The 9,056-nt window shown below is 50.8% G+C and overlaps 2 protein-coding genes across 2 annotated transcripts; one reads left to right on the forward strand and one right to left on the reverse strand.

The window, feature by feature from the left end:
* Positions 1–90: 90 nt before the first annotated feature.
* COCVIDRAFT_109554 (hypothetical protein) lies at positions 91–3,561 on the reverse strand (the record flags this gene model as incomplete). The annotated part of the gene is made up of 4 exons (XM_014697235.1): positions 91–2,214; positions 2,273–2,599; positions 2,651–3,291; positions 3,450–3,561. The coding sequence occupies 4 exons, from the start codon at positions 3,559–3,561 to the stop codon at positions 91–93; spliced, it is 3,204 nt and encodes a 1,067-aa protein (XP_014552721.1).
* A 1,019-nt stretch (positions 3,562–4,580) lies between these two features.
* On the forward strand, positions 4,581–8,220 carry COCVIDRAFT_41191 (hypothetical protein; the record flags this gene model as incomplete). Its single annotated transcript, XM_014697236.1, has 3 exons — positions 4,581–7,053; positions 7,904–8,018; positions 8,115–8,220. The coding sequence occupies 3 exons, from the start codon at positions 4,581–4,583 to the stop codon at positions 8,218–8,220; spliced, it is 2,694 nt and encodes an 897-aa protein (XP_014552722.1).
* Between the last annotated feature and the right edge of the window lie 836 nt (positions 8,221–9,056).

Raw genomic sequence — 9,056 nt, forward strand, 5'->3', positions numbered from 1 at the left:
ACATATCACACTTGAATCTTTATCAATTCAAATTTATACTACAAAACTAAAAGCAGCTGATTGTTTAGTAATTCTTCAACCTCCGCTAGCTTAATCAAAAACATCCGTCGCAAATCTCTCATTGCGCAGCCCCTCGAACCACTCCTTAGCCTTTGCATCATCCACCTCTCTGTTTTCCTTCTTTCCAATCGTCTCCTTTGCAATCTTGATCAGCGTCTCCTGCACTCCATCACCAACACCACGAGATCCGCATACGAATACCTTGGCACCGGCATTGAAGAGTTCGACAACATTTGCGCGATCGTGATAGATGCGGTCTTGGACGTACTTGCATCCATGTGTCTCTTCAGGCTGCCGCGAGTAGGCGAGGCGAAGAGAGACTGCGCCCATGGCTTCCCAGCGCTTGAGCAGGTCGCCGTAAATTAGGTCAATTGAGGGTGAGCGGCAACCGTAAAACAGAATTGCGGGTGCCAGCTTGCGGCCTGCTGCTGCTTGAGCGGCACGTTCCTGGATGAAACCCCGGAAGGGCGCCAGACCCGTTCCAGCGGCGATCATGATGACGGGAACATGCTGCGAGTCTTTGGGAAGATGGAAAGCCTGATGCGAAGAGCGTACGTTGACATGGAGTTTGTCACCTGGCACAAGGTTGGCGAGGTAGTTTGTTGCTACACCCACATACCGTCCGTGTCCGCTAAGGGCTGGCTGGTCGACCACTGAGTAAGTCAATGTGACGTGATTCGGGTTCCATAGAGGCGAAGACGAAATGGAGTATTGTCGAACACGCATAGGTGGTAGCATCTTGAGGAAGATACCGAGGGGCAGCTTCGTGGATGGGAAGCGCTCCAGGAGATCTAGCACCGAAACTCGTTTCGCGGTAATCTCTGAGCTAAAGGCTTCGTCTGCAAGACGAGTGAGCTCCTTCTTCTCGGCCTCGTCCCGGGTGCTTTCGATGAGGGCTTGGACATTGCGTTTGCTGGCAGGTTGTGCAAGTTCAACATATGCCCCGAAAACATCGGTAGCGCTGATGGGGGTATCGGTCGGGAGGATAGTTGGACCAGCGGAATTGATTGTCAGCATTGAGTCCCAAGTGAGACCAAAGTATCTCATTGCGCGATGGATGTTCTCCTTGGGGTTGAGAGGTAAGACGGCTAGGTAATCGCCTGCAGAGTATGTCATATCAGACGGCAGGCTGATCTCAATGTGCCTTTTCTCTGTGGCATCAGAGCTGGAAAGAACCTCAACCTCCTCAACACGAGCCTCACGAACATCTTGGCGGAGCGTAGACGATCTTGGGGCAGTGACCTCGACATCGAGTGTCGTCTCCAAGGAGCTTTCGGCATCCGCCTCTGTAGAACCATACTTTTCGCGCAAGGCAGGCCACAAAACTTGATCCTCCCATGTCTCGAAATCAGTGAAGATGTCGCCAGCTGCGACGTCAGTGCTACCCATTGGCACCAATCTGGTAGCGCCTCGCTCCTCCAAGGTAGCGTCAAGATATTTTGGAACCTTGTGGAAAGTCTTCGCCCAGTCGCGGTGGCCGCATCCGAAAACGGCATATGAGACATTCTCAAGTTCTTTTTCTTTGAGTGTGCCTACCCAGTTGACGAAGTGTGCGGCATTATCAGCAGGCGCTCCTTCGTAAGATGGTGTCACAATAACAACAGGCTTGTCGGTAGGGAGATTGTCGCGAGCAGTGTCCAATGTGTTTACCACATCTACCCTGAAGCCATGGTTTGCAGCATCGCTAGCTAGTCGATTTGCAAGTGCTTCGCAAGTACCAGTGTTGGATCCATAATAGATAGACATAGGCTTGCCATTGGTAGTCGCGGCTTTTTTGACAGATTCACCACTGGCTGGAGCTGATTCATTGATGCTTGACGAGGTTAGAGATCGTTCAAGCGAGGTAGGAGATATGCCGTTGCGGAGATGTGCATGCATATAGAAGTCCTTTGGCTTAATAGTGAGCGTTTGCTTGATCTGGAGTTGATACGACGAGTCGTCCATTGTGAAGTTGAAATTCTGCAAAAGGATGGCAAGCACCAAAAGAGCCTCTTGCCAAGCGAATGGCCTGCCGATGCAAGCGCGCATGCCGTTACCGAAAGGCTTCCAGCAGTCGGGGAACTCCTTGTTGCGTCGTTCGAACTCTTCATCCAACATTCGTTCTGGGCGGAACTCCTCCGCATCTTCGCCATAGACAGCAGGATCACGATGTAACTAACGTAAGAGGAATTAGTTGTTTTGCTACGATCGCGAATTGGCAGAATTTTCTTACCATTGGGAGCAGTGTGACAATGGGAACACCGGCTTTGACGGCATATTTGCCTCCAATAGTTGTGTCCTCCTTGGCAGTAATTCCGAAAGAAGGAGCGGTCGGTTGTAGGCGCAGACTTTCCCGAAGCACCGCGTTGAGGTATGGGATCTTTGACAAATGCTCGACTGTGATTGGACCCTTACCAATGACCTCGTCCACCTCTTGCTGAGCCTTTTCGTAGGCTTGGGGGTTCTTCAGCAGGAAATAGAATGTGAAAGAAAGCAAGCCTGATGTAGTTTCGTGACCAGCAATCAAAAAAGTGATCATGTTGTCAATCACATTATCATCCTGTTGATGTTAGTCAAAGTTTCCGAGAAAGGCCAGGAATGGTTTACATACAGTCATTTTCTCGCCCGTCTTTGGGTCCACACCACTAAGCATACCGTTGAGCAGATCTTTCTTGTCGGTGGGATTTTCTCTCCTTGTCTCAATGACTTCCAGACTAGTCTTGCGCAGCAATTCTATATCTCTCCAGTATTTCTGGGTCTCTGCACCATAGAACATTTGAGAGATGGGGTCCCTTCTCGCCCGGTCGCCACTGGTTCTCAAAAAGTCGGCCATAGCATCGATGAAAGGATGCATGCGTTCAGAATAATATGAGTTGAAGCGATAGTCCATAGCACACAACGCAATGGTATCCAGTGTCAGTCGTGTAAAGTCGTCAGTGACGTTTATGACGTGTTCAGGTCCGTGTCTCGCCCACTTCATCACCAACTGAGAAGCAATATCGTGCATCTCGTCGAACATGTTGCGGATAGCGAGTGGACCGAGCTGGGGCATTAGTATGCGATGTGCAATACCCCAGTTCTTCTCTTGTGGTCCATATGCTGTGAAGAGTCCATCGTGGACACCATTGCGGACCTGATCTAGAGAAGCTGCAATGATTTTTGAGAAACGTTCCTCGTCGCAAATTTCGTGCATATGGCGCTGGTCGGCAACAACGATACGCTCGCCGCCCAGCCAAAACTTCCATACGGGGCCTGGAATGATCAGTAGCTTTCTCGTAAATTGGATGCAGTGTTACACGGAGTATAGGAATATAATAAGTTCAAGGTTTCCTTGCATTTTTTGCTTTGCCTATGATTTCCATTGGGTGTGCATTGGAAAACTGTGGGAAGGTCTCTGGGATATCACTTACCATATTTCAAGGTCAAGTTGCACAATGACTGTATGGGGCAGTTTGCGTCGATATCTGCAATGTTGCCAACAATGGGCAGGCCGGGAGGGCCTGGGATTGGCTCAAGCTCCATTTCAGCAACACAAAAACAGCAAAGTAGTGAAAAGGTAAAGAATGAAGAATGAAACGAAGGGTATGAATGGTCTTGGTGGTGGTATGGTTACAAGTATACCGGATATGCTGTGAACAGTGTGTTCTTATATAGGACGGATGAAGATAAGAAGAAAAATCTCAATTGCAGCACGTCGTTTACCAGATGACGCACTAGGATGTGGCTAGGTTCTCTGTGCGTTCCAAGTGGTACCCTCTCCTATGTTGGGACCTATTGATGCTTGAGAAAGATGCCTCGGTCGTCAAGGAGAACGTCTAGCACGGTGATTCGTTGTTGCTGACTAGGGCGGTCCTCCGACTGTGCGCTAAGGTGGGGCACAACATGCAAGAAATGGCTCGGCCGTGATGGAGTCAATGCGAAAAGTGGTGTGAAGTCGGAATTGACTGACTGTCGGTGTCACATTGTCACTGGTGATAGCGAGATGATGTGTTTTGGGAAGTCAATGTCCTGGGGAGAATGGAACAAGGTCAACGTCGTGGCGGAGAGAAAAAGAGGGACGTGTCGATCCTGACGCCATGCCAGCGCAATTCTCGTGAAGACATTGGTCCATGTCAATGCTGGTTGCCATGCACATGCACATGGCTTATTGGAGTAACTCTGGCTACTGCGGCGACGTTTAGGGTCGGAGGTTCCGTTGGCACCGATGTGCCGAGGCTGAGTTGAAGGATTCGTCTGTGTGTGCGTGTTCGTGCTGTCGAAGTCGCGCCGGAGATCTTGGCAGTCGGAGGCGTCGAACTTTGGACACTTCCGCCGTTTGGTTTCATCTTCACACGCCCACCGGCCATGGTACTCTCTCTATGTAGTAGTATGCTGTTGAGCGGGCGGTGGGCGGATAGCGTCTTCCGGGCCCGTAACCCCGACCAATGGCCGCATGTGACATGTGACGGTGAAAGGACCATGCTCGTTTGGGCTAGATCTCCCGGACGCCCTCCGCAGCTTCCTTCCCCGCATGCTGCACTTGCCCATCTCCAACTCCCCCAATGGCTGTCCCATTGCCACCAGCGTCCAACCTCCATGCCATTCTCCTCGTCACTAAGTCGCGCTCGCTAGGGCCTCGTCTCGTCTTCCACTATCCCCCACTGTCACCATCGGCAGCCGCTCTTGCAGCCGCCAAAGACCCAGCCTGGTTCCGTCACGACGCGTCGACAGTAAGCGGCGAGTCGCGCAGCTCAGATAGCGACTGGGACAGCAGCACCGACTCGGATGACGATAATGATGTCGAGATAGGGAGTCGTACGAGCGGCGGCCGAGGATCCGGAAGAACCTTGACCGGCCGAGTGAGCGACAGATCCAAGCTTGGCGCTGGCGTATGGGGCAAGCAGGAGACCATTGACGAGGAGGATGCCGAGGAAGATGATGACAACAGCAGTCGAGAACGCAGGGGAAGGGGAGGCGACCATGATTGGGACACCGTCTTAGGCTTCAAGACGGACGCGCTCGAGAAGATGCTGAGTCCTAGCAAGGACTACAACAAGCGGCGCTTCGAACTGGGCGTTGAGAGCATCGTTTTCGTAGGTGCGCCCATGTTTGTAAGAGAGGATGGGCTATGGAAGAAGCTCAAACGGAAGAAGAAGAAGCGATCCGACAAGGAGAAGCTGGAAGATATTCATTTGGCAAAGAATCTGCCCACCACGGCTGCCGACGATGACGACGATGATGGCGCCGATTCTCCCGATCCACCCCCCAAGCCTGCTCCTGAGCCATTTCGATACCCAGAAGGCTTCGAGCCTGGCTACGGGCATGACTCCATGTCTAGTGGACCATCGGCAGCCCCATCGGAAGCTGGCTCCGACACTCGAAGCAACTCGACTACGCACGACAATAACCCGGACATGACCATGTTCAATGTTGTCTTTGTGCTGAATCCGCCCGTCCTAGAGTATCAACAGCGCGTCAAGGAAATGTATGACAACGTCACGCGCAAATATGCAAAGGCGCTCAAGTACGAAGAGGCGCGCTTCCAGTACGTGTGGAAAGAGTCTAAGCGTATCATCGACATCAAACAGCGAGCAAAGGAAACCAACGAGTCTCTCACAGAAACATGGCGCAAGATTGTCAACACGTCGCCCCTTGCCAAGTCCATCGCAATCATGTTTGATGCAATATCGCATGACAAGATTGCGCACATCCACTTTGATGCTACCTTTAACACGTCGTTTCAGATACCTCAAGCGGACTCCACGCCATATCTGCCCAACGCCATGGAACCGCAAATGCCAGGCCTATGGCTAACAACGTCAAATGTTGTCCTCGAGGATGACGAGGCGCCTATGACACAACATGCTGCCTTGCTGCTTCTTGAAGATGCAGAGGTATTGATCAAAGACCTCGGCGGAGATGCATCAGGCAACGCCGCTGCTATAGCCTTCTACATTCGTAATATCATCCCCACCAAGTCACTTTTGAAAATCTCCAAAAGACACAACATTTCAGCCCACGACATGGAGTATATAGCGAGTCACCTCGTCTATTGGCGGCGGGCGCGCCTCATCGCACCCCTGTCACCGCGCGATACATACATTGTCAGTCCAAACGCCGACATGACAGTGCTTCCCGCCGCCATTGCTGCCTATTCACAACGCTTTCCTACCTTGCCCACTTTGCCAAAGATATTGAGTATGCTTTCTGGGACACCCCGGCCATACAGAAGTTTTATACCAACAGCTGAGCACCGCGACGCCTATATGGAAATTCTAGCTTGGCTGATGCGAGGTGGCTGGGTGACGCAGTTACGTACCTTTGCCTGGGTGCGTGTGACGCCCGAGATCAAAGCTCAAGTTGCCACGGAAATGGATCGCGAGGAGCGCATCAAGAAGGCGGAAGAAGCGCGCAAAGAATTGCTCGGGGAAAATGAATCAAACGCGGATAGTTTGCTTTCTAACAAGCGTAATAGCTTATTGTCTTTGAGCTCTGCGAGGACGTCGTCACCATTACGACGCACCAGAAGAGATGGAGAGGACGACATGGAAGCGAGCACAATTCTGAGCCCACGACTTTCGTCCACAGCAATGACACGCAGCTCTTCTGCGCGGACAGGCTCAGACGCCGGAAGCACGACTAGTCAACGAACAACAATTGCGCTCAATCCAGCTCAACGAGCCGAATCACCATCACACATTGGTCTTCGAGAAGTCAGGCCGCATCGACCCTCGCCACTGCACTTGAAGCCTACTTCTCCCTCTCCATCTCGTAATTCCATCGTCTCCCCGACATCTCCCCTAGAGAAACTGCCACCCATGGATCCCTCATCCTTCACCCATACTACTATTCTCTCGCCTCAAAAGGCATCTTCGCTCGAGGCCCGATGGCTGGACAAGATTGCGCAGACTTTTGAAGAAACTGGAGTTGAGTCTGCAGATCCAAGCCCTCCAAAGAATACCGATGGTGGATTTGGTGGCATAACGGGAAAAGAGCTAAGAGAAAGCTGGCCAATGCTCTTGAGACATTTGGATGGCAAGCATGCGATTGAGGACGTGTCAGCCAGAGAAGGGATCAAACGGAAAAGGGTAGCGGCACTGTTTAATGCTGTAAAAGAGAGAGGGTGGTTGGTTATCACACGGCATTGGTAAGATGGGGTTATTCTTGATCAAAGTGATACCCGTTTCTTTACGCTATATGTTATGTCTAATCACCAAATGGGTGTTGGAATACGTAGCCCATTGTAAGCATGTTAGATATTGTATACTTTGGAACCTGTGCCATATGAATCATATCATCACGAATGTAAAATGCCAAATCCAACTTTTAAGAATTAGTGATATGAACAGTGTAGAGGCTGATTTAGAGTGTCGACCTTTCATGCGGCCCGAATGCGCAATGCACGTCATCCCGAGGTTGCAAGCGTCGCAGCGCACAGGCCAGCGACCAGTCAATTGCGCTAAGTTTATCCAAAGCTCACTCCACCACAAAGTACACATCTATTTGCGCCGTTCCTGTGTCTTCGTAGTGTACCGGATACATTCTACATCTGGTTAATCCATTGCGCTAAACAAACACGTCGCTGCTATGAGTAATCTCGGTGGAGCGGGTTTGGGACAAAAGGTCCAGAAGCCAAACCCGTAAGTGCGCCTCAATGCGCCCGTCGCACATTACAGCAGCAAAGAAGCCAGCAGGACATTATGCCATTATATGGTTTTCTCAAATAGGTCTTTGACTGATCAAAAATATAGACCTGAACGTGGCTCATTTCCTCTTGATCATGACGGTACGTTTTGTCAGGACTTGTCTCTTGTTTTTCGGGCTCGCTTCCTCTATCATGTCTATTATCTGCGTATCCGACTTCAGCCGCTGACAATCTGCTTAGGAGAATGCAAAAGCATCATGATGTCATATCTACGATGTATCAAATCCCACCGGGGAAGCAACGATCCCGAATGCCGCAACCTTTCCAAGTCATACCTCTCTTGTCGCATGGACCGGTACGTAGACTGCCCCGCCGGCTCTACAACTATACTCTTGCGCTATACTAGGCATTTATATAAAAAGGACTTGGCTCACATCTGTTGTGGTAACAGGAACCTCATGGCACCCGATTCTTTCAAAAATCTAGGATTTAGCGATGATAGCGACAGCCCTCAAACATTGCAGCCCCAAGATCAAAGCATCACTCCGAAAGCGTAAACAGGATCGTCGAATCAATAAACTCAAGGGTTTATGCAGCCTGACCAGCAATCCTATAGCATGTGAATAGCCGAGCCGCCATACGAACCCCACTGCTATCCCTTGCTACTCTGTTCGACTTGGCAGACCGTATTCGCCACCGATTGAGACCCGCCATGCGCATCATGCAACTGCTCAGCAGCCGTGACAGGTTACATTGACAAGACGACATGCATGCCAGGGCACGGGGCATGAGACACCACATGGGCCGAAAATGGGGGTATGGGAACTGAACTGAAATGGATAACGACGGACGTGGAACCAGGATTGCATGCAACAGAGGCAGCAGGGAAAGGACACTTACACCTATAGATACAGTAGGCCAGCTTGGTGCACCTAGATGCTTGCAAACCTTTCAAAGGATGGGCTGTGACCAAGTGCGCCACGACAGGTGGAGAAACAGCGCGCAGTTCAAAGGCCATATGACTGCTTTTTCCTTGAGGCACCCTCTTTTTTCTTTTGTGTGAGTGGGGGGTGTAGGAGGGGGAGGGGGAGGGGGGATGTAAGAAGGCGGGGCTTCAATCCTACATACAATCACACCTCTCTTTTCCTTCTTTTACTACCCCAAAAACTATTATTACCGAATCTAACCTCCATTAATATCACCCACAGTATTAGTCTGGCAGTCACCAAGAAAAATAGTCCACACACCCGCATATATACATACATACTCCCGCATCCCATGCAACACCCACAACGTAACCATCACAACCCATCTCTAGTTAGCCAAAAACAAAAAGAAAGCCACACAACGCTTGCCGTCACAACCGAGACATGTCTCTCCCTCTCCCTTTGTC

The sequence above is a fragment of the Bipolaris victoriae genome (assembly GCF_000527765.1).
Source record: "Bipolaris victoriae FI3 unplaced genomic scaffold scaffold_103, whole genome shotgun sequence".
NCBI classification, from domain to species: domain Eukaryota; kingdom Fungi; phylum Ascomycota; class Dothideomycetes; order Pleosporales; family Pleosporaceae; genus Bipolaris; species Bipolaris victoriae.